This window comes from Rhincodon typus, chromosome 22, assembly GCF_021869965.1.
Source record: "Rhincodon typus isolate 14 chromosome 22, sRhiTyp1.1, whole genome shotgun sequence".
Lineage (NCBI taxonomy): Eukaryota > Metazoa > Chordata > Chondrichthyes > Orectolobiformes > Rhincodontidae > Rhincodon > Rhincodon typus.
This window is the reverse complement of record NC_063353.1, coordinates 28737223-28762824: the sequence shown is the minus strand read 5'-3', so window position 1 is coordinate 28762824 and position 25602 is coordinate 28737223. Positions and strand designations below refer to the sequence as shown.

Here is a 25602-nt window from a genome sequence, read left to right as displayed (position 1 = left end):
AATGATTTAGATGTGAATATAGGAGATATGGTTAGTAAATGTGCAGATATCACCAAAATTGGCAGTGTAGGGGACAGTGAAGAAGCTTGCCTCAGATCAGATGGGCTGATTGGCTGAGGAATGGCAGGTGGCGTTTAATCTAGATAAATGTCAGGTGCTACATTTTGGTAGAGCAAATCAGGGCAAGACTTATATACTTATTGATAAGTCCTGGGGAGTGTTGCTGAACAATGAGACCTTGAAGTGCAGGTTCATAGTTCCTTGAAAGCAGAATTGCGGGTAGACAGAGTAGTGAAGAAGGTATTTGATATGCCTGCCTTTATTGGTCAGTGCATTCGGTACAGGAGTTGGGAGGTCATGTTGCAGCTGTACAGGACATTGGTTAGGCCACTTTTGGAATACTGCATTAAATTCTGGTCTCCTTGCTCTAAGAAATATGTTGTTAAACTTGAAAGGGTTCAGAAAAGATTTACAAGGATGTTGCCAGGGTTGGAGGGTTTGAACTATAGGGAGAGGCTGAATAGGCTGAGGTTATTTTCCCTGGAGTGTTGGAGGCTGAGTTGACTTTATAGAGGTTTATAAAATCTTGAGGGGTATGGATAGGGTGAATAGTCAAAGTCTTTTTCCCAGAGTAGGAGAGTCCAAAACTAGAGAGCATAGTTTAAGGTGAGAGGGGAAAGATTAAAAAGGGACTTAAGGGGCAACCTTTTCACACAGAGGGTGGTGCATGTAAGGGATGACTTGCCAGAGGAAGTGGTGGAGGATGGTAAAATTATAACATTTAAAACGCATCTGGATCGGTATATGGATAAGAAGGGTTCAGAGGGATGTGGGCCAAATGCTGGCAAATGGGACTAGATTAATTTAGGACATCTGGTTGGCATGGACGAGTTGGACCGAACGGTCTGCTTCTGTGCTGTATATCTCTATCATTCTATGACTCTAAATGTGTTAAATTAGCAGTTTGCTAGTCTTCAGGGACGTTTTCCAGAATCTAGGATTTTTGGAAATTTACTACCAGTGCATCAACTATCTCTATAGTTACTTCCCTTAATATCCTGGGATGGATCCCATCAGATCTAGGTGACTTATTGGTCTTTAGCTCCATTGACTTCCCTAGCACATTATTCTAGTGATATATATTTCTCCTGTCTTTTTGCTCTTGACTATTTAGGAATTTTGGAATGCTATTAGTGTCTTTCACAGTAAAGACTTAAGCAAAGTATTTATTCAACTCCTCTGCCAAGTCATGATCCCCAATATTACTTCCTCAGCCTCGTACTGTAAGGGCTCATGTTGGCTTTTGTCTCTATCTTCCTTTTCATATACTTAAAGAAGCTCTAGCCACCCATCTTGATTACAACTTACAACCTCAACATTCATCTTCTTCCTCTTTTCTTTTGATCATATTTTCTTGATTTTTAAAACCATCCCAATCTTCTGGTTTACTATTAATCTTTGCTAAATTGTATGAAAAATTATTTTTCTTTCAATTTAATACTATCCTAAACTTCCCTGTTAACCAAGGTTGGCTTGTCCCCTTCCTAGAATACTTCTTTCTTACTGGGATTTGTTTTTGCTGTGAGCCATGACTTATTTTCTTAAACACCTGCCATTGTTCCTCAACTGTCCTTGCTGCTAAACTCCTTTCCCACTTCACACCAGCCAGCTCTGCCCTCATTCCTTTATAACTGCCATTTGTTAAGCTTAGTACAGTTGTTTCTGACCCAGGTTCCTCCTTCTCAAACTGAATGCCAAATTCTTCCATGTTATCATCACTGTCTCCTACAGGATCTTTTACTCTGATGTAATTTATTAAACCTGCCTCATTAGGCATCACCAGATCCAAAATAATCTGATCCTTGACTGGATCCACAATCTATTTTTCCAGGAAACTATCCAGTTTCATTATGATATTTTGTATTTAAGGAATTTTATCATAAGATTTATAATCTGGAATATTTAGATTATTAATATTTTTATTGTGGCATTTTGTGTTTAAGAAATTCTATCATAACATGTACGATCTGGAATATTTGGATATCTCCCATTGCCTCCAAGTCTCTGATTTGAGCACAAAGACGTTGGCTTTCTGTTGCAGAAGGCTCATTTCACTGAACATCGCTGGATGCCGAAAGGTAATATCAGAAACCTTAAAATAATGGAAATTTATTTTATTAAGGTATCCTTCCCTTTTTCCTTGTTTTTGCCCCTTAGTAGTCCTGCAAGAGTTATACAGGAGGACTACATGGTTTGCCTGATTCAATACCCTTCTGTACCCAAACGGACAATCCAAAAGATTTAGTCTTCAGACTTCCGACAAGGTGGCTGATCTTGATCTGGAGCAGAAGGCCAACATCTTACTTAAGTGCAATACTTAAGTTATTTTTAGGACCAAACTAATTAATCAATCCTGACATGAGTGATGCCAGTTTAAAACAAAACTATGATATCAATCACAATTCAGGTGGTCTTTCTTCAGGTATAACCTGGCTACCCCCTTATGTTTAATTTACGATAACTCAAAAATAAAAGCAAAAATGGAGGGTATTGCTTTTGCTTTTTCTACAAAAACAAGCCAAAAGTATTAATAAAATCTCAAGTTTTAGATTCAGTCTGTAGCAGAACAGTATACTTTCAGTCAGACTTCCTTGGGTCCCATGGTCTTTAAAATGTACTTTTCTATAAACACGGTAAAGACTTATGCAAAGTATTTATTCAACTATTCTGTCAAGTCATGACCCCTAATATTACTTTCCCAGCCTCGTACTCTAAGGGCCCATGATTGGTAAATCTGATTTTCAATCCAGACATTGACTGGTGGGTAGTCCAGCAAGAAATCCTTTTGAAGGTTGGGCTTTTTGTCCATCATGGAAAATTCCAACTGGATCTCACAATATCTTGTGTTTTTAAGGAAATCATTTCACGCAGTCACAAGTAAAGCCTTCTTCACAGGCCATTTGTGGTGTTCACGGATCTAATATTCCCTTGTGAGGAAACAGTTGCTTGTCAGAATCTCATTCCCCTGCCAATCTGGTTTAAAACCATCCCAACAGCATTAGCAAACGTCCCCAAAAAGATGTTAGTCTCATTTGTATTCGGATGTAACCCATCCAACTTGTACAACTCCCACCTCCCAAAGAAATGATCCTAATGCCTCAGGATTCCATAGCCCTCCCCTCTTGCACCATCTCTCCAGCCACGTATTCATCTGCTCTATTCCTTCTATTCCTATAGTCGCTATTGCCTGGCATTGAGAGTAATCTGGATAATACTATCTTTGAAGTTCTGCTTTTAAATTTATTACCTCACTCCCTAAAGTCTGTTTGTAGGACCTCATGTTAATAGTCTTCCTATGTCATTAGATCAAGCTGTTTACAGAGTTAATGTTTCAGGTCCACTGATCCTTCTTCAGGATTCAGTTTGGCTAGCCTTCACAGAAGAGTCATCACTCCATTTCGAAGAGGGAAAAGCAGTTTGCAAGTGAGATGCAGTTAGGGAATTTTCTCACTACCTGCCTGGTCCTTTTGTTCTGTCTGATGGTCAGAGTTCAACTATAAAAAAAACTTACATTTAGTACCTCCACAAACTACAGAAACATAGTCACACTCATCGTGCAGGGAAAATAGCAGCCAATTTTCACACACGGTAGGGATGGTTGATCAAATATTCTGTTTCCTTGATATTGGCTATGTCATCAGAACTCCTTGCTTTTCTTTGCCTAGTGCCCTAGGATCTTTTGCTTTTAAATGTGAGTACGGAAGCTTTGGTTTAACTTTTCATTAGCTGGTCAGCACCTCCAACAGTGCAGCTTTCCTTTAGTACTACATTGAAATGTTAGCTGTAGAAAATTATAGTGATTGCCATAATAAAATGCACTGTTTGCAAAATCAGATTTTTATTTTTTGTTTTCTTTTTATTGATGTAACAGATTACTGACTTAAGTATCCAATACTTGGCTGGGGTGTGCCATTATATCTACTTCTTGGATATCTCAGGTTGTGTCAATCTCACTGACTCAATATTCAACTTCCTTAAGAAAGGCTGCAAAAAGCTACGGGTTCTGAAGATGCTTTACTGCACAAACATCACACAGTAAGTAAAACTAATTAGTATTATTGAGTATAGGCATGAGGAGATCACCTGCATTACATAAATGGAGAAAATATAAATATCAAGACAAAGAAGAGAAAGATGTTTGACTAATTTACCAAAATGAAAAACAGCCTTCAGTAAGTACTAACGTAAAATAAACATTTCAGAATACTGAAGAAAATACACCAAGGACAAGATGTAAAATGGATATAAAATGGGACAGCAAAGAAATAGTTTTTTTTTGAGGATTTTGAAAGCAGGTGAGAGGTAGTAAGGCAAAATGTTTTGTATTAGAGTTGTGGTGTGAAAACTAGATTTGCTGCAATTTAGTGAATTAGTAACAATTGGTACTAACCGTAGACTACATGGAAGATTCTGATATTTGTCTGGTGCCTCATTTTAAAAAAAAAAGTTTTCTGAGCATGTTGATAGCTTACCTAGCAGACAAGAGATACTTTTGCTGAATAAAATGGCAAGTGCAACACTGAAGTCCAATGGAGAGGAGAGAAATAGGAGCACAGTATCTGTCTTATTCTTGATCACCACAGTACTCTGAAAATTTAATGTTATATACAATTACTTGGAACAATGTTTTGACGAGTCAAACAAAAACATGGAAATGAGTTGGGATGCAGATAAAAGAGAAACCCCAATGAGAACTGCAGCATTATTTGTGTGCCATTTTAATTCTCAGGTCTGACTCAAAAATGACAGTAGTATTTCCTGCCACAACAAGTTGTAGTTGACTCTGAATGAGAAATTAGATCTACAGCCTGAAGACATTCAGGACTCAATATAATATCACTGCTAGGCAAAGGATTTTGAGAGATTCACCCAGATTCAAGTGGAGCCTGGGGTAGCGCTTCTGATCCACAAGGAGTTTTCACAAAAGTAGTTCTGTAATACTAACCTTTATTCTTTATAGGCAGTCAGCACCGCCTCCATGGTTTGGCTGTTGGACTTGCATTGAATCGGGGTGGGGGCTGTACAATAGTAAAATCGCATTACAGTGTCAATGACATTATCAAGCCATATTTTTAGAGTTTAAACTAAGCCCCTAGAGGGTTGAAATGGCTATAGAAATGCAGCAATTCAGACTGGTAAGTAAACTTGGCCTAACTTTAAACCTCCTGAATACGTTCACCAGTATAAATGTAGGTTCATACCTGCAATACTGTGAACAGTTTTATCGAAGATATATCAGCATTAGAGGCAGTGCAGAGAAGGTTCACTAGATTGATCCCAGGTATAGAAAGATTTTATGAGGAGAGATTGAGTAGGTTGGGCTTTTACCCATTGGAGCTTAGAAGAATGACAGGAGACCTAATTGAAAAATATAAACTTCTTAGGAGGCTTGACAGGGTAGATACAGTCAGATTGTTTCCCTTACAGGAAATTCTTGGACCGGTGCATATAATCTCTAGAATAAAGGGTCACCTATTTAAGACAGAGACGAGGAGAAATTTTCCTTTCAGAGGGTGGCAAATTTGTGAACTTCTTTACTGCATAGGGCTGTTGAGGTTGGGTCAGTCAGTATAGCTAAGGTTGAGATAGACAGATTTCTAATAATTAAAGGAATCAAGGGCTACGATGATAAGGCAGGAAACCGGAGCTGAAGTTTATCTGATCAGCCATGATCTGACAGAATGGTGAAGTGGACTCAAGGGCTGATTGACTTACTCCCGTTCCTATGTCTTATGGTTTTATGTTCTAAGTTAGAAACTCAGGCCTTCCTTCATTCTTTCATGGATGTCGCCACTGCTGGCAAGGTCACTACTTCTGCCCTTTTCTACCGGTGTTTGAATTGAATTATTTGACAGGCCATGACAAAGGGCATTTAATAACCACACTGTTGTAATTTGGAGTCACATGTAGGGTGGACCAGGCAAGGACAGCAGATTTCCTTCCCTAAATGATGCTAATCAATCAAATAGGGGTTTACAACAATTGATAGTTTCATGGTCGCCATTACTCAGATTATCTTTATAACCCCGATTTATTGCCAGAGCATTAGCCAAGGCCTCTAGATCACCGGTCTAGTGACATTACCACTATGCCACCACCTCCCCTTGGTGTGAAGAGAACTTGACAACATCAGTTTTACTACCACCTAGAAAATAGAGGATTCTGCAATATAGCATTCTATCCATTCAATCATGAAGGGCTGCAGAGACAAGATAAAAATTGGTAAACTGGCATTCTCAAGAGAGTTGCCACTTAATCTATAAAGTCATTAGCTTAAAGGGTATTTTCCTCTACACTTGTAAATCAGTTCCAAATTATATAGGCAGGACTTTCATGAGCCATGCCTGAGCCTCTAATGCTGCAGGGAACCGTGTCTTGCCAAAGTATGCTGCTATTGTGGGAGACAGTTTGTAGATCCCCAATTCTGATTTGAATAGTTTTACATACAAACATTTTGACCAGCATATATACAAATAGATGGGAATAAAGAAGATGGGAAAAATCTATTCTGTCCAAATCTACCTCTTCTAGGCTTGGTATATGCATGTACACTATTTTGCTCTTCATCTGGTGATTACCTCAGTATCATTCACCTTACAGAGATATAAAAATCTAAAGCAATCAAAATTGAGTAATTTCGCTTCAACCTATCGCAACCAAGCAATCCAGGACACCACGAGAATCCATAAGTCCTTCTAATTCCAGCTTTCATATTTTCATCTATAATTAGAAATCAGGAAACTACTCAGTCATTTTTGAAGGACTTCAGAGAATTCATATCCATCACTTGAATTCATAATTTGCCTTAGAAGATGGCAATTTTCCAAAAATCTAACTGCTTATGTTTTATACACTTTCCCATTCTTAGCCAACCTAAAATATTCTATGCAACTGGGCAAAAGGTGATGCCTATACTATTTGAATATCTCCATTATATCAACATCCCACATGATTAGATACTATCCAAATGACACCAGTGAAAACAAAATCCAATGTTATCTTTCTTAGCATGTTGCTTGACATGTTAAAAAGTATTTGTTGACAGTATCAATAATATTTCTATCCTGCCTCCTTCAAAACTTGGCTTCTTCCCATACCCCATCCACCAGTGTATGTAATAGATGTGCAAGTGAAATTTTCCATAATTGCTCATTGTTCTCTGTCCTGCTGGCATGTGACACATAGAATGATAATAGATGCTAAGGATCAATTTGATTCCTGCTACCAAGCTGCATCAGTTTCTTTCTCTGCTGAGATCTTTAGCAAAGTTGGGCATTAATTTTGCAATATGCTGTTATAGATAGAATATTATTACTTAAGAACTACGGTTCCACCATTTTAATTTGGAGACAGCTAAGCATGAGAGGGAGAGGAGAGAAATAACAAAAGATGACATGATATTAAGAACCAACAAATATAAATTCTAAAAGTCTGGACTGGACAGAGTATACTTATTTACACAGCAACAAATAGAGTTAAAGGAACCAATGTAAATCATTCACATACATGAATAGTGCTAGCTCAGACCTGTGATGCCTATACATACATTAACCGAGGATAAAAAAAAACTGAAAGTGAAGCATGTCCAACCTCCATTTCAGGTTACTGTTTATACTGAACAAAAGAACTCATGGGTTTCCATTAGCAATTTGTTTGCATTTTTGTTTCAGTGCCCAAATAGGAGCTGTTTAACAAGCTTTTAGGTTGTTTTTGTTTGTTTTTAAGAGATACCACTGGTTAAAGTTTATTGAGAGAATGAACTTGTTATAGGTCTGCTAACAGTGGAGGTTGTCCAAGCTGGACAATGCCAAGGATAAATATTTATTAGCCACTGATATGCCTGGTAGCAATATATATCCCTCAAACAGAGGAGAAGAGCCCAGGAAGTTTGAAAAAAGCCATCAGCAAGTGGCAAGAAAGCCAGGAAATAAAATCTTGTAAGTCCTACTAGGTACAACACAACTCATGGACTGACTAAAGAAGTGTCATTTGAATTAAACCAGTAGGAAGTGGCAACAGGATGGGGAACTGAGAGACGTCTCAGTACCTACAGGGGGGTAGTAAAACCCATAAGATTTAGGTACCCGAGGAAGGGTCATTCAATTTACACAGGGCTGAATCCAACCAGAAGTATCAGAAAAGGTCAGGATTGACCCCAAAGGAGTTAGAAGTTATTTAGGCCAATAACCATAAACATAGGCCAGAAGGGGCCCAGCAGGGTGGGCATGTCAGAATCAAAAATCTGGTTAACAGACACCTTCATGGTGACATTACAAGTGGACCAGTGAAGTTCACAAAACAGACAAGGTGAAAGAGATGGTGAAGCTTCACTTAGTGATGAGCCACGGGGAACTATAGCAGAAGCTGAACAACCAGCTGATGACAGTAGTGTTCCAGGGCAAATGGAGGTTAGGGAAAGACCCATTTGCAAAACAGAGAGAAAAAGGAACATACATCGTAACAGGTATCACTGTGGCAGCCACCAAAGGTAGACTAGTGGATTAAACACATAATTACCTACTAGATGATCCAAGATATCGAACCAAGTCTCAGACCTCAACCAGTCAAATTGAGGTGAAGTACAGTCAAGTGAGAGTGGGGTGCCTGATGTAAATCTGGACACCCTAAGGAGGCAAACCTCAGATTACCACCCACAAACCCACTAGAAATGAGATTTTTTTTAAAAAATGACCAAATTGAGTAAATGGATTATTTAACTGTGCAGTTGAAGGATTCAGACTTTGAATGTACTCAGTGAACAAGTCTGACTATTAGTCCCCAAGCAGGTTTTAAACTCAGTTAGGACAAAGATTGAATGCAAAACGTATTTATGGTGTCATCTCAAATTCTGTATTGTTCTTTTATGGTGACCTGGTAATGAAATGCTCACCATAAGTTAAAATGAGAAATATTGTTTGCATTCTTTCTTCATGGTGAAGAAGTGTCACGATCATTGTAAAAATGAACTATGAATATTCAAATTCCATCACCTGTTGGCATACCTGGTAACTTCCGTGGATTAATAAATTGGTTTTAAAAGGCAAATATTGATCCAAAATGACTGCAGTGATCACCTGGCCACAGAATGAGACAAGTCCAGAGTACCAGAGGTTGCCATGATGGCTCTGCTTTCTCACTTTGCCCCTTACCTGAGGCATAGTGGCCCTAAAGTTAAATTCATCATCAGTCATCCCTCTCAAATGACAGCATCCCATGGTCCTCTGGGACAATGGTGGTTTTCACTTTCATAGAATAAATTAAACTAGTTGCATTGAGATTACTTTGTTATCTAAAGACTCAACCAGTCCAATGTGTCAGTGTGAAGAAACTGACATCTCTTTTTGATTCAAACTTGCATGATAAATTCATTTATCAAGTGATTAAAGGTCACTTGCAGAGTATTCAGTTTTTAAGGAAAATGGAGTAGACTCAGGAATATACAAATGGCTATATATCAAGTGGCTTTGAACAGCAGACAGAAATTAAATATGACAACAGCAAGGAAAGTGCAAGATTCTCTTCTTTCTGTCTCTCTCAAAAATAAATGCAGTGCTCTATTTAAAAAGTAAGTGGGGAACAACTATTCACTATGAATTCAAGCTCTACAAACTTTGCCAATACAAGTCAATAATTAAACAAGTGTTCTCAAATATAAAATCTAAAACTTCAAAGATTCTGAGGGCATTTGTTTAAAAAACATTGTAGCTGCAGCTAAAAAAAGTTAAAATTAGGATCAACCAAGAGGCAGTTAAAAAGAAGAGCCAATTCCCCCTCCTCATCTGGTTTTAACATAATTGCTGATAACAACTCAATAGCAATCTCAACCTTTTTGTATAGCTCTGAGAGATGCAACAGTCCCAGTTTTAACTTGGACTCAGGAATGGAACATGCAAGTCAGCACGTTCCATGCATGGAAAGCCAGGCATCTAGTCAAATTCATGCATCTATGGTGACCTTGATGGAATTTCCCATCCACGATTTAAAGCTTCAGCACTGCTTTGCAAGATAGTCTGAGAATAAAAAAAGTATTGACTGAGAAGTACAGTTAGAAATCTGTTCAAAATAGTTGAAGAGAAAAGGCAATCCCTTAGTTCTCAGACACTTTCTTGCAAGATCAAGCTGGATGTGGGCTTGGACGATGTCCTGTTCACTTCAGAAAACCTGTTGCCATCACTAAAAAAGCCATAAGTAGAGATAGTTGACAAAGCTTGCAGCAGGAGGGTCACAGCATGGCACTGGTAATGTTTAAAATCAATTAACTTTGGAAGGTCAGAACATTCTTTACTCATTTTCTGCATCAACGGAATGTTATAGTGCAAAACCGCTCATACTCATCTCCCAATGCATATTTTCACATTCTCATCTCAATTGCTACTCAATCCACACCTACTCTCAGCAGACTTCAACTCACACTAGCCATTTTTTGCAAATGCAAATTATTCCGCTATTTTTATGCCTGTCTATTCTCACTTTAACTTATTGCACAACATCTAAAGGAAGCATACAATCTTTCTGATCACTTTCAATGTCATCCTTCCAACTTGACATACTTAGTAACAGGAGGGCAGGACTTGCATAAAACCAGATTGTAGAATTGATCCTGGTGGAGGAGAACCAGACACACTTCTAGTCCCCTGAACATTGATGATGGTGTGGTTGAAGAACCAAGGTGACTAATTTAACTTTGCAAGCCCTCATGTGCCACAATCCACTTGCACCTTCAGGTGACATCAGCTTTACATCAAGTAGCTTGGTCAAATGGCTTTACGTGAATTGCATCTTTTAAGAAGCATTACTATAATTTGAGGAGTAACATGAGCTTCTGTCCACACGGGAAGACGTAAAGATGATTTATCAATCCTAAGGATATCATCCTATGCTACACACATTGCAAGCACCTGCATAAATACTGGCACACCAAGTGGGTGCATTTTTCAGGTAGATGAGCTTACATCTGAGGAGTCTCACAGCACAAATGAGCAGAGGAAGGTATTAACGGCACAGACAACACAGAAGAATGGATGTGAATTGGCCAGCCTTTCCAAGCTCTGTCCAGCAGGATGGTGGAGATTAGCAATGAAAAAGGGAATACTGAAGGCACACAAATTAATATGTAAAATCTCAGCAATTCCGCTAGGTACTTTCTCCATTACGGTAGGAGGCTGGAGTTGTCCACTTCCACCATGATTTTTTTAAAAGGGGTTACCAATTTTGCTTGTGGCTCTTGCTGAGAGTCATAAGCCACTCAAATCACTATTTTTAACCTTCCTAGAAGCTTCAGATCCCACAGACTCTGGGATCATATGTATACTCCAGTTTAGGAAAGCTGGTGGACAGATTAGATCAGGTCGGTACCTATACCACAAGTGGTATGGGTGACATGTCTACATGAAGCACCAACCTATGACTGAAAGATGCTCCCACAGCCTATGTGTCATGTCTTCCAATTCCCATCCATCCTCTTGCTCACCAAATGGTAAGGTCTATAGGCCTTTTCTAGCATACCACCAGCCCCATGTTAAGCACTATTATGCAGGATGCAAAATTCCATTATTATTCTGGATAAGCTGACTGGTATGCAACATGGGGATTTTCTAGACCTGTTAAAGTATCTGACCCTCACTTTCAGTATCCTAATTATCTGCTGTATTACACACTTGATGATATGGCAGTTTTTGTACTTTTTCTCCTGCAGAGTGATGTGATTCTGAAAGTGTTATCATTACTGACAGAAATGGGTTTTTCTTGTTTCAAAGTAACCATCCCTTAAATTTGGTCTATTGCCTGACATATTTGTGTGGTTGAGACACCCTGATAGGTCCCCCTTGGCAATCATAAAAGATGAACATGATGGTCACTTGCATTAGCATGTCTGCAGGGTCAGCAGATAGAAGGTATGCCTCAAGAAGCCTGTAGAGCTCCCCAACCATCTCTCTTGACAACTGGAGCCTCCTGAAGTACTGCTCCAAAAGCAAGTCAAGGAAATCAATCTTCTACAACAAAAGACCCGCCAATCATGATACTGTCTTTAGTATAATGTGGCAGCTGAAATTGCCATTTCTTTTTTTAAAACTACTTGCCTGATCTATTCAAGGTATACATTAGATATTTGGTGATCAAAATTTAGAACACTGAACAAGTATGCCATGTATGAGATTTGTGTGCAAAGGCTTAATTCAAAATAAATTTTGATAGTTAAACCAATTTCAAGTTGTGTAGGTCCACAGTACATAACCATCAGCAATTTGTAAATTAACCCAGTAGTCTCAATTAAAAATGATTAGTGCAAGTTATAGTTTAAGATAAAGCTTTTATGACAGCAGAATGAAAAGAGAACAGCCACTATTGCTTCAGTCTGCATGTGGTTTCACTATATTTTTTAAAAAATGTACAACTTTCCCCAATTAAAATTAATAGCTTTCACACAAGAAATTCTGTACTCTACAGTAAACAACTCAAAGCTAGAACACCTTTAATGTAGTAAAAACAGACAAGATACTACAATTTTGCTAGAGTTCTCCTGGCAATGGCATCAACCAACATGAAACACATTGAAAAGTTAAAATGGTCTTCCATTCTCTTTACCTCTATCTTTTAGGTTGTGTTACACAGTTCACTGCAGCCATTTGTTTATTGCATCTAATAATGTTCTGTTTCTTTAATTTAGAGAAGCTGTCAAAGCAGTAACCAATGTTCAGCATTTGGAATACAATGACGAGAACCCACCATCATGGTTTGGATATGATAACGAAGGGAATGAGCTGGTCGCCAACATGGAAGATGAATAGACATGAAATGCTTAATCATCAAATTGTTAAGAAAATCAGAAATTTACTTTCTATATATAAGATTATATACTTTTAATAATCCATAGATGTAACCTTTAACAATTACTTTGACCATTTGTGAAACAAAAAATTAATTTCACAATTAAAAGTTCAAGATAGAGATTGTATTTGTATTGAAAGACAACTAGATTGATTACCAATATCATTTGAACTAGTGTCCACAAAATATTACAACTAAAGTTGTGTCAATAGTCAAGTTTTTTTCCAATGTTTAATTCTGGTATTTGATTTCTGTAACAGGAAGGATAGCACAATGTTATACGAGTCCTTCAATAATAGAGGAATGACCACTGCAAAAACAGAAGTCAAAAATTGATAAAAATAATCAAAAAATTTAGATACAGTAACCAACAATGCATGTCACACATTTCATCTAAATTTTAAGGTTGAATATTATAGATTTTCAACTGTGATATTCTTGTTTCAAAATTATATATTTGTGCATTTCAGTTAAAAGTTTAACTTGTGCAACACTGGCTTATATACATCACTTAATGAGCTATAAGGTAATTCTACTAATGAAATATTCAAGTTACATCATTGCAACAGTTTGTTCAAAGTTTGAAGAAGTTTATTTAAACTACTTTTTGGATATTCACATTTCAAAACAAATGGACAAATAAATGACAATTATTCAATAACAACATGGTTTTGTTATGAAATTACATTGCATGCATTTGAATTAGGAAAATGGTAACAAAAATAAATATCTGCATTTTTATTCAGCACCATTCACAAGCTCAGAATGCCTCAAAGTACAGGTAGTTCTCCTATAACACGATAGTTGTATTCTTGTGTGACCTCACACTATAGAAAATTGTAATAGAAAATCGCGTTATGGGAAACAGTTATAGAAAATTGCTATACTGTACTGTTTAAAGTTTGCGTTATCCAAACAGCATCGACTATTCATCAATCGCATCACAGCCCCAATTCACTTTAATGAAACACGCATGATAGCAGAAATACCTGTATTTACACCCATTAATCAGCAGGGCATGTTTTAATGCATAGGAGGAATTAATTTCTCTTTAATAAGTAAATTTAGTTCAAATTCAAGGCAATGTCAGAAGATGCAGGATTAAAACTGAATATTATGATAATATATTTTTCCTGTATTATGTTGAACAATAAAACCTGTAAGTCAGAGACACCCCAAGAATCTGCACCTGGTTGTCTCATTTTCAACATGGTAATTTGTGCAAATTGAACTGAGAGGAACCAAATATCCCAGTGCTAGCTGCATCTCCTGCAAGAATCATTGTTTCTTTCAGACTCTCTTGGGATTGTGTCAAATTCTAGAGCTCCTCCAATAGGATTTGACCACAGTTGCATTCTCGTTCATTGGGGTTCCCAGTTCATTGTCATCTTGGGGTCATTTTCTGTTGAAATAGTCTCGATCTTAAGATCTGCTGCTGCACTGACAGCCTGCACAGGGCAAAGTCAACAACTGTAGGACTAGAGTGCCTGGAAGATCCCAGCCAATCAGTGGCTTAACTGATTGTGTGAAATGTCTCTCTTGCCCTGTGTTTAAAGTGGGGGAGTGGTGGGTAGAGGAGTGTTAGTGCACCATGTCTATCGCACAGGTGTTAGAACGGATGATCCTCCAAATCTAGTTTTCCTTTTTCCTCACTTTAGTCGCCAACCTGTTTTTGGTATGATTGAGTGCTTAGCTCAGCATATGTATCATAGTTATTGCTTGTTCGCTGACTGGAACTTTACTCCAAAATTGCTTCTATACTCTGTATTAAATACCATTTAAATTAGAAACATCAACTTTCCTGCTCCTCTGATGCTGCCTGGCCTGCTGTGTTCCTCCAGCTCCACATTGTGTTATCTCTGACTCCAGCAGCTGCAGTTCTTACTAACTATGAGAGTTGGGAGAATCTTTGTTAGGATACCATTATTGTTTGCAGAGCCAGTAGCAGCCTGTAAGATGCAAGAATAATGAGTGGAGCTAGAATCATCTTGAACTGAGGGTTTTTATTTACATGACAGGATTCTTTACCATGTGTAGCAATTGAAGTCACAACTGAAGTTTAATTTTATGGAGAATGGGGGTAAGTATTTGACAAGGAAGAATATAAAAGAACTGGGAGAAGCCAATAGTTCGGTTTCAGAAAGCCTCCTGGGTTTTTGGAACTTGAACAAGAAGTGATGGTGTGAAATCAAGCAAAGATCCTAAAATGTAGGGTATCCAACCTCTGAGGTAAATGTAATAGTTATGGGTGATTGTGCATTACATTGTTCAGCTAGTTGGCAACCCTAAGCAAGATGCCCTTTAAGCTTCAGCATGCTAATCAGTGTGCTCTCCATCTTCAAGTAATGGTATCCACTTTGTATCCATTCCTATCAACCTATCAAATATTTCTAATTTAAATGGTATTAATTACAAATTGTAGAAGCAATTTTGGAGGAAGAGTGACTGACCATTACATTCTATTATTAGGCTAATACTCTACATTTGTTTGAAGAACATAAAAACGCTATAAAATTAAATGCCTAAAAACTGGCAAAAACTTGACAATTAATCAGTTACAGATAATTTCTGAACAATGTATAACATATTATCATGACATAAACATGATTAATATAATTTTCTTTACAGTTGAAATAAAGTTGCAGAAGTACATCTAATAACTATACATGGAAGCTCGCAACTCATCAATATGGAGGTAACAAAAGTCCATTTGGTATAGTAGGGACTCATTACAATGACTTTAGCTTCAGAGATTCAATCCAACTATAGCTTTTAATGTTCAGCGTACCACGCACTGCATGAGCCTTGATTAAATGAGCATCTTCTCCTCTACCATTCAGAAAAGCTGAAATCCCAGGGGAAAAATGTATTACTTACTGAATTCATATTTCACCTTACAAATCACATTTGGGTTGATACAGTCTATTCCTTTGGCAACACATTTTTTTGCAAACCTCATCCAACCACCCCGTTTCAAGGTTGCTGTATTTTATAGTCATTGTTCTGTTTAAATAACATATTTTCAATGGTTTATGTTATCCATATATTTTTAGAAATATAACATATAACCGATGTATTTATTTGTACAATCTGTAATTTAGAAATAAAGTAATTTAGACAGAATAAACATGAAATATTTCAAAAGCTAGTTTAGATTTATACAAAAATATACACAGGTACTGAAAATCTGAAATAAAACAAACTGCTGAGAAAACCCAGCAAGTTAGACAGCATCTGTGGTCACTGAAAAGGTATTTCAGGTGATGACCATTAATAAGAAAAGTCATCACCTGAAACTTTAACTTCTCCACAGATGATGCCTGAATTGCTAAATATGTTGACATATTTATCTTGAAGTTGGATAATTAGCAACACAGAATTTACTTGTTTTAACATTACTGTCCATACTTAAAAGAATGGACATATTGTTTAAGACTATCAATGGAAACAACATTCCATTTGCTTTACGAATCTACTGATCATCATGAAATCATTGCCAATTGTCGGAAAAACCTATCTGATTCACGGATGTCCTTCAGGAGGTGAAATATGCCACCCTCACCTGGTCTGGCCTATATGTGACTCCAGGCCCACAGCAATGTGGTTGACTCTCAACTGCCCTCTGAAATGGCATTGCAAGTCATTCAGTTGTACGAATTGCTACAAAGTCTCAAAGAAATGAAACTGCGTGGATCACCTGGCTTCAACCAAGGCATCAGAAAAGATAACGGCAGAAACAGCTCTGTTGACCATGCAAAGTCCTCCTAACATCTGGGGGCTAGTGCCAAAATTGGGAGAGCTGTCTCACAGACTAGTTAAGCAACAGTCTGACATAGTCATACTCACAGAATCTTAACTTACAAACAACGTTCCAGACACCACCATCACCATCCCATGATATGTCCTGTCCCACCGGCAGGATAGATCCAGCAGAAGTGGCGGCAGCACTGTGGTATACAGTCGGGAGGCTATTGCTCGAGGAGTCCTCAACATTGACTCCGGACCCCATGAAGTCTCATGGCTTCAGGTTAAACACGGACAAGGAAACCTCCTGCTGATTACCACATACCGAAAAAGTACTGAGGATGGCAAGGGCACAAAATGTACTCTGAGTGGGGGATTTCAATGTCCACCACCAAGAGTGGCTCGGCAGCAGTACTACTGATCGAGTCGAAGCTGGTCGGGTCCTAAAGGACATCGCTGCTAGACTGGGTCTGCGGCAGGTGGTGAGGAAACTGACAAGAGGGAAAAACGTACTTGACCTCATCCTTACTAATCTGCCAGCTGCAGTTGCATCTGTCCATGACAGTATCGGTAAGAGTGACCATTGCACAGTCCTTATGGAGACAAAGTCCTGCCTTCATATTGATAATGACTTCCATCATGTTGTGTGGCACTATCACCGTGCTAAATGGGACAGACTTCACACAGATCTAGCAATTCAAGACTGAGCATCCATGAGGCGCTGTGAGCCATCAACAGCAGCAGAAATTGTACTCCAGCACAATCTGTAACCTCGTGGCCCAGCATATCCCCCACTCAACATTACCGTCAAGACAGGGCATCAACCCTGGTTCAATGAGGAATAAAGGAGGGCATGCCAGGAGCAGCACCAGGTATACCTGAAGATGAGGTATCAACCTGGTACAGCTACCAAACAGGACTACTTGCACACCAAGCAGCAAAAGCAGCAAGTGATAGACAGAGCTAAGCAATCCCACAACCAACAGATCATCTCTAAGCTCTGAAGTCCTGCCACATCCAGTCGTGAATGGTGGTGGACAATTAAACAACTCACTGGAGGAGAAGACTCCACAAATATCCCCATCCTCAATAATGAAAGAGCCCAGCACATCAGTGCAAAAGATAAGACTGAGGCATTCGCAACAATCTTCAGCCAGAACTGCCGAGTGGATGATCCATCTTGGCCTCCTCCAGTGGTCCCCAGCATTACAGATACCAGTCTTCAAACAATTCGATTCACTTCACGTGATATCAAGAAATGGTTGGAGACACTGGATACTGCAAAGGCTACCGGCCCTGACAACATTCCGGCAATAGTACTGAAGACTTGTGCTCCAGAACTTGCTGCTCCCTTAGCCAAGTTGTTCCAGTACAGTTACAACACTGGTATCTACCCAACAATGTGGAAAATTGCCCAACTATGTCTGTACACAAAAAGCAGGACAAATCCAACCCGGCCAATTACCGCCCCATCAATCTACTCTCGATCATCAGTAAAGTGATGGAAAGTGTCATCAACAGCGCTATCAAGCAGCACCTGCTAAAGGCCAGGGCCACTCAGCTCCTGATCTCATTACAGCCTTGGTTCAAACATGGACAAAAGAGCTGAATTCCAGAGGTGAGGTGAGAGTGACAGCCCTTGATATCAAGGCTACATTCGACCGAGTGTGGCGTCAAGGGGCCCTGGCAAAACTGGAATCAATGGGTATCGGGGGGCAAACTCTCCGGAGGTTGGAGTCATACCTGACAAATAGGAAGATGGTCGTGGTTGTGGGAGGTCAATCATATCAACTCAGCTCTAGGACATCTCTGCAGGCGTTCCTCAGGGTAGTGTCCTAGGCCCAGCCATCTTCAGCTGCTTCATCAATGACCTTCCCTCCATCATAAGGTCAGAAGTGGGGATGTTCGCCGATGATTGCACTATGTTCAGCACCATGACTCCTCAGATACTGAAGCAGTCCATGTTCACATGCAACAAGATCTGGACAATATCCAGGTTTGGGCTGACAAGTGGCAAGTGACATTCGCGACACACAAATGCCAGGCTATGACCATCACCAATAAGAGATAATCTAACCACCACCCCTTGACATTCAATGGTGTTATCATCAGTGAATCCCCCACTATCAACATCGTGGGGGTTACCATTGACCACAGACTCAACTGGACTCACCATATAAACACAGTGGCTACAAGAGCAGGCCAGAAGCTAGGAGTACTGCGGCGAGTAACTCACCTCCTCACTCTTCAAAGCCTCTCCGCCATCTACAAGTCACAAGTCAGGAGTGTGATGGAATACTCCTCACTTGCCTGGACAAGTGCAGCCCCAACAACACTCAAGAAGCTCGACACCATCCAGGACAAAGCAGCCTGCTTGATTGGCACTACATCCACAAGCATTCAGTCCATCTACCACTGACGCTCAGTAGCAGCAGTATGTACAATCTACAAGATGCACCGCAGAAATTCACCAAAGATCCTTAGACAGACCTTCCAAACCCACAACTATTTCCATCTAGAAGGATAAGGGCATCAGACTTATGGGAACACCCCTACCTCCAAGTTCCCCTCCAAGTCACTCACCATCCTGACTTAGAAATATATTGCCGTCCCTTCACTGTCGCTAGGTCAAAATCCTATAACTCCCTCCCTAATAGCATTGTGGGTCAACCCACGGCAGGTGGACTGCAGTGGTTCAAGAAGGCAGCTCACCACCAGCTTCTCAAGGGCAACTAGGGATGGGCAAGAAATGCTGGCCAGGCTGTGACGCCCACATCCCACAAATGAATAGAAAAAAAAAACCAATGTGCTTCAAGATAGTCTAATCAGGTATGAGACATCTTTAAAGATCAAAAATAGAATTTGATTTATTTTTGAAGAACGGTGCTATGAGAAAGCACACTGCAATACAAAATCAAGATCTGGACTATATACAGACTTGGGCTGACAAGTGGTAAGTGACATTCACTGATGGGGAATAAATTATACTTTAAACTAATCAAAACTATTACCATACAACTTAAGCAGAGTTTGAAAACAAAAAAAATCAGTTCCAGAATCACAATTAAATGAAAATGATAAATGCTGGAAATTTGGATAATATAACTGTTTCTTATTTTCAATTAACTACTTTAGTAAACACTCATTTTATTTCCAGAGCCAAAGTTCTAAAAAATAAATAATGGATTCTGTGCGATGTTGTATTTAATAAGGCAGATTTTCTAAATGTTGGTTGTGCAAAGCTAGAAGTTAACAATTCAAGCTAAATTAAGGTATGCTGTATATGGAAAATTCTTTTCACATCTAAATTTAGGTATATTCCTGTAAAGATTCATCTTACCGTGAACAGTTTGGTGATTTTGCTGAGTGCTATTATCAATGTCCTCCAGATGAATCTCAGGACTGACCTCTACTATTGATCCAGATAGCAGTAGCTCAGCTCTTAAGGCTTTAGGCAGTTTTAATGTGATAGAACCTGTCATGATCAAGACAAGTTTTAGAATGAATAAAAAGTAATGATATAAACACAACGCTGGGGTATAAACATAAATAAATACATCCCTAAAATATCAATACTCCAGTCGATGTGAAATGGTATCATGAAACAAATACAGAGAATTTTTCCCTGGCCAAGCCAGCATTCATGGTCTAATCCTAGTTGCCCTTGTGGTGGTGGCGGCAGTCAGCTACTTTCTTAAACTGATGCAGTCCATATGCTGTACGTAGACCTTTAGGGAGAGAATTCCAGGATTTTGACAGTGAAGGAACAGTGATATATTTCCAAGTCAGGATGGTCAGTGGCTTGGAGGGGAACTTGAAGGTAGTAGGGTTCCCATATCTACTGCCCTTGTCCTTCTAGATGGAATTGGTCATGAGTTTGGAAGATGCTGTCTAAGTAGCCTTGGTAAATTTCTGCAGTGCAGCTTATCGATAGTACACGCTGCGGCCGAGCACCAGTGGTGGAATCACTGAATCTGGATGTGAGTTTGGTACCAATCAAGTGGGCTGCTTTGTTCTGGACAGTGATCAAGATCCTTGAATGTTGCTGAGCTGCACTCATCCAGGCAAGTGCAGAATATTCCATCAGACTCCTGATTTGTACCCTGTAGACAGAGGACAGGCTTTGGGGAGTCGGGTGAGTTATTCACTGCAGGATTCCTAGTCTCTGACCTGTTCTTGTAGCCACCCTATTTATATGGCTAGTCCAGTTCAGTTTGTGGTTAATAGTAACCTCCAGGATGTCGATAGTGAGGGATTCAGTGATGGCAACACTACTGAATGTCATTCGCTGGCATTTGTAGGTCATGAATGTTATTTGCCACTTTTAAGTCAAAGCCAGGAAATTGGCCAGGTCTTGTTGCATTTGGATATGGAGTGCTTCAGTATCTGAGGAGTCACGAATGGTGCTAAACATTATGTAATCATTGAACATTCCCTGTTCTGATCTTATGATAGAGTCATACAGTCATTGAGTCCTACAGCACAGAGACAGACCCTTTGGCCCAAACTGGCCCATGTCAACCAAAGTGTCCATTCACGCTAACCTCATTTCCCTGCACTTGGTCCATATCCTTCTAAACCTTTCCTATCCATGTATTCATCCAAACGCCTCTTAAAGTACCCACCTCAACCACTTCCACTGGCAGCTCATTCCATTTGTGTTCCACCCTCTATGTAAAGAAGTTGCCCTTCAGGTGCCCATGTTGATATAGATTACAAACAGCAATGGGCCCAGCACCGACCTCTGAGGCACACCACTATTCACAGTCCGACAAATATCCTTCCACTATCACTCTCTGCTTCCTACCATCAAGCCAATTGTGTATCCAATTTGCCAGCTCTCCCTGGATTTCATGCTATCTAACCTTCCAGAGCAGCCTACCACATGGAACCTAATGAAAGGCCTTACTGAAATCGATACAGACTATGTCTACTGCCCTGCCCTCATCAACTTTTCTAGTCTCACTTCATCAAAAAACACGAACAAATTTGTGAGGCATGATCTCCTATGCATGAAGCTATGCTGACTATTCCCTAATCAAATCCTATCTTTCCAAATGCATGTATATCTTATCCCTTAGATCTTCTCAAGTAACTTACCTTCCACAGATGTTCAGCTCACCTAGTCTATAATTCCCAGGTTTTTCTCTGCAGCCCTTCTTGAATAAAGGCAGAACATTCGTAACCTCCAGTCTTCCAGGATCTCACCCATGGCTAACAATGATAAAAACATATCAGCCAGGGCCCCCGCAACTTCTTCTCTAGTCTCTTGCAGGGTTCTTGGATATATCTGGTCAGGACCAGGAGATTTATCCACCTTCGTACATTCTAATACTTCCAACACCGCCTACTGTGATACCCAAGATATCGCAACTAACTTCCCCAAGTCTTCATGTCTTTCTCCACGGTAAACACAGGAGAAATATTCATGGAGGACCTTGCCCATCTCCTGCGATTCCACATGTAAATGTCCATTTTGGTCCTTGAGGGGGTCCTATTCTCTCTCTAGTTATTCTTTTTTCTTTAATATACTTAAAGAACCTCTTTTGGGTTCACCCTAATCTTCTAGCCAAAGCAATCTCATGCTCCCTTTTTGCCCTCCAGATTTCCTTCTTCAGTAACCTCCTGTATCCCCTATATATCTCCAGGGATTCCCTTGATCCCAGCTGCCTGTACCTGAGCCATGCCTCCTTTTTTTCTAGTCACAGTCTCAATATCTCTTGTCATCCAGGGTTCCCCATTCCTGCCAACCTTGCTGTTCACCTTCACAGAAACATACAGACCTTGAACTCTAGCTATCACACTTTTAAAGGCCTCCAACTTGCCAGAGGTCCCTTTGCCTGCAAACAAACTACTCCAATCAGCCCCTGCAAGCTCCTGTCTAATTCCATCAAAATTCACCTTGCCCCAATTTAGAACTTGAACCTGTGGACAGTTTTGATCTTCTCCATAACTATTTTAAAATTAATAGAACAATGGTCACTGGTCCCAAAGTGCTCCTCCACTCTCACCTCAGTCACCTGTCCTGCCCTATTTCCCAAGAGTAGGTCAAGTTTTTCCCCTTCCCAAGTAGGACTTGAGGATACTGCTTGAGGAAACTTTCCTGAACACGCTGGAGGGAAGGTTGTTGATGAAGAAGATGAAGATAGCTGGGCCTAGGACACTACCCTGATGAACCCCTGCAGAGATGTCTTGGAGCCGAGATAACTAATATCCAATAACCACAACCTTCTTTCTGTAAGTCAAGTACGAGTCCAACCGTCTGAGAGCTTCTGCTCTGATTCCCAATTGACTCTAGCTTTGCTAGAGGTCTTTGATGGTATACTTGATCATATATAGCTTTGATATCAAGCACTATCACTCTCACTTCACCTCTGGAATTCAGCTTTTATTGTCCATGTTTGATCCAAGACTGTAATGAAGTTAAGAGCTGAATGGCCCTAGCAGAATTCAAACTGGGCATCAGTGAGCAAGTTATTGCTGAGAACCTTCCATCTCTTAGCTGATGATCGAGAATAGTCATGTGGGATGGTAGTTGGCTGGGTTGGATTTGTCCTGCTGTGTGCGCACAGGATATATCTTGATAATTTTCCAGATTGTCGGGTAGATGCCAGTGTTGCAACTGTACTGGAAGAGCTTGGCTTAGGGTGCAACACATTCTGGAGCATAAGTCTCAGTATTATTGCCAGAATGTTGTCAGAACCCACAGCTTTTGCAGTATCCAGTGTCTCTAAACTGTTTTTTGATATCACATGGAGTGAATCAAATTGCCCAAAGACTGGCATCTGTGATACTAGGGGCTTCTGGAAGAGGCCAAGATGGATAATCTCCTTGGCACTTCTGGCTGAAGATTCACGTTTTGCACTAATGTGCTAGACTCCCTCATCATTGAGGACAGGGATATTTGTGGAACTTGCTCCTCCAGAGAGTTGTTTAATTGTCATCACCGTTCATGGTAGAGGTACTGAACAGCTTAGACCTGATCCACTGGTTGTGGGATCGCTTGGCTCTGTTCATCACATTTTGCTTATATTATTTGGCATGCAAGTTGTCCTGTTCTGTACCTTCACCAGGCTGACACCTCATTTTTAGGTATGCTGAAGAAACTCAGATCTGGCCCTAGCTGAGAGAATCTCAGATGCTCCCAGACTTGCTGAGTTTCTCCAACATTCTCTAAAAATTTTTGTTTCAGATTTCCAGCATCCACAGTATTTTGCCTTTACTGAAAATGATATTATGTTGTATAAGTATGTTGCACATACATCCAGCCAAATATAGTGTCACAGGTTAATATACTGCTTTAGCCCAATTGCAGTTAACTTCCTTGAAGTAGCAAAGTATACTGTAAGAATGCTATCATGACAGAACTGGTTTCTAAAAATGAACAATAATTAAAACAAATGTAACTGAAACGCTAATTTTGAAAGTGGACATTGTATGGTTCCACACCAAGCTTCCAGTAGAAAAATAAAACAACACGTATGCTGAAATCCCTTGATAGTTCAACAAGTTTGTTGAGCCAGTGGTTGAGCTATAAATATTAGATTTAATTTCTGATTTGTACAGTGATAGCTGGAAGCAATGTGGATAGATTTTAGTCTAGAAATTTCAGGTTCACTGCAGCTGCTCAAGCAGAGAGCATTTTTAGCTTCAGTCTGGTGATCTAAATAACATTTCCGTTAACTCTACAGTTGATATTTCAGTTGACGCTAAAAGCAAGCAGATGGCTGGACTATTCATGCACCGAGTTCTCAACCTGAAAGTATTCTGCCACATTCGCAAGCAGCCTGTGAGCACTATTTAACAGTAAAGCACCATTGTTTAATTTTAATCCTCCCTCTCACCTAAAAATGCACCTCCAACCATGGTGGCGATCATGGGGATATAAAAAAACAAAGAACGGTACAGCACAAGAAGAGGTTCTTCAGCCCACTAAGATTGCACCCACGCATATGCCTTTCTAAACTAACAGCCTTTTGCCTCTATGAGGTCCATTACTCTTATGTTCCTTGCCTATTTATATACCTATCAAGATGCCTCTTCAATAGTGCAATCGTATCTGCCTCCACCATGTCCTCTGGTATCAAATTCCAGGCACTTCCCACCCTTTGTGTACAAAACTTACCTCTTACATCTCCTTTAAACTTACCCCCTATTACCTTAAACCTCTGTCCCCTACTAATCGACATTTCTAGCCTGGGAAAAAGATTCCAACTATCCATGCCTCTCAGAAGTTGACAAAATTATATCAGGTTCCCCACCGCCCCCCCATCCTTTGGCATTCAAGTGAAAACAAACCAAGTTTGTCCAATCGCTCCTCACAGCTGACACCCTTCAAACCAGGCAACACCCTTGTAAACTGTTTCTGTACCCTCTCCAAAGCCTCCAGCTCCACATCCTTCTGGTAGTGTGGCAACCAGAACTGTACACAATATTCCAAATGTGGCCTAAATAAAGCTCTGCACAGCTGCAATGTGACTTCCTCAAAAAGCTCAATCAAGTTTGTAAGACATGACCTTCCCCACACAAAGCCATGCTGCACTAATAAGTTCATATTTTTCCAAATGTGAGTAAATCCCACCCCTAAGAATCTTCTTCAATAATTTCCGTACCACTGACATAAGGCTTGTATTTTCCTGGATTATCCCTGTTGCTCTTCTTAAAAGGAACAACTCTAGCTATTCTCTAATCCTCTGGGGCCTCTCCTGTAACTGAAAAGGTACAAAGATTTTATACAAGGCCCCAGCAATTTCCTCACCTGCTTCCCTCAGAATTCTGATATAGATCTCATCAGTTCCGAGGGATCTTAATGTCTGCCTTAGTGTTTTTCAATTCATCCAAAAACATTTTCTTAATATTGCAATTCTCTAGAATATCAACGTATCCCTATACTGACCATCCAATATGTCCTTCTCCTTTATCAATACTGACGCAAGGTATTCATTAATAACCTCACCCACTTAGATTCTC

General features: G+C 39.7%; 2 protein-coding genes across 5 annotated transcripts in view; one reads left to right on the top strand and one right to left on the bottom strand.

Annotated features, from left to right (window-relative positions):
* The window catches only part of LOC109927212 (F-box and leucine-rich repeat protein 13), a 91937-nt gene extending 78388 nt beyond the window's left edge, over positions 1–13549 (top strand). Inside the window, exons 10-12 of the mRNA XM_020527161.2 lie at positions 2004–2138; positions 3932–4095; positions 12728–13549. Coding sequence (XP_020382750.2) covers positions 2004–2138; positions 3932–4095; positions 12728–12848 — 420 coding nt within the window. The 3' untranslated portion in view covers positions 12849–13549. The remainder of the gene's footprint in view (positions 1–2003; positions 2139–3931; positions 4096–12727) is intronic.
* fam185a (family with sequence similarity 185 member A) overlaps positions 1–25602 on the bottom strand; it is a 146922-nt gene that overhangs the window by 40220 nt on the left and 81100 nt on the right. Inside the window, exons 7-8 of one of the 4 annotated variants that reach the window (XM_020527158.2) lie at positions 19973–20107; positions 13462–15733 (exon numbers count right to left, since the gene is read on the bottom strand). The exons of 1 other annotated variant lie outside the window; for it this stretch is intronic. In XM_020527158.2, coding sequence (XP_020382747.1) covers positions 15618–15733; positions 19973–20107 — 251 coding nt within the window. In that variant the 3' untranslated portion in view covers positions 13462–15617. Of the gene's footprint in view, positions 1–13461; positions 15734–19972; positions 20108–25602 lie in introns of those variants that run through there. 2 more of the 4 variants (XM_048610447.1, XM_048610448.1) reach the window with 2 other exon arrangements.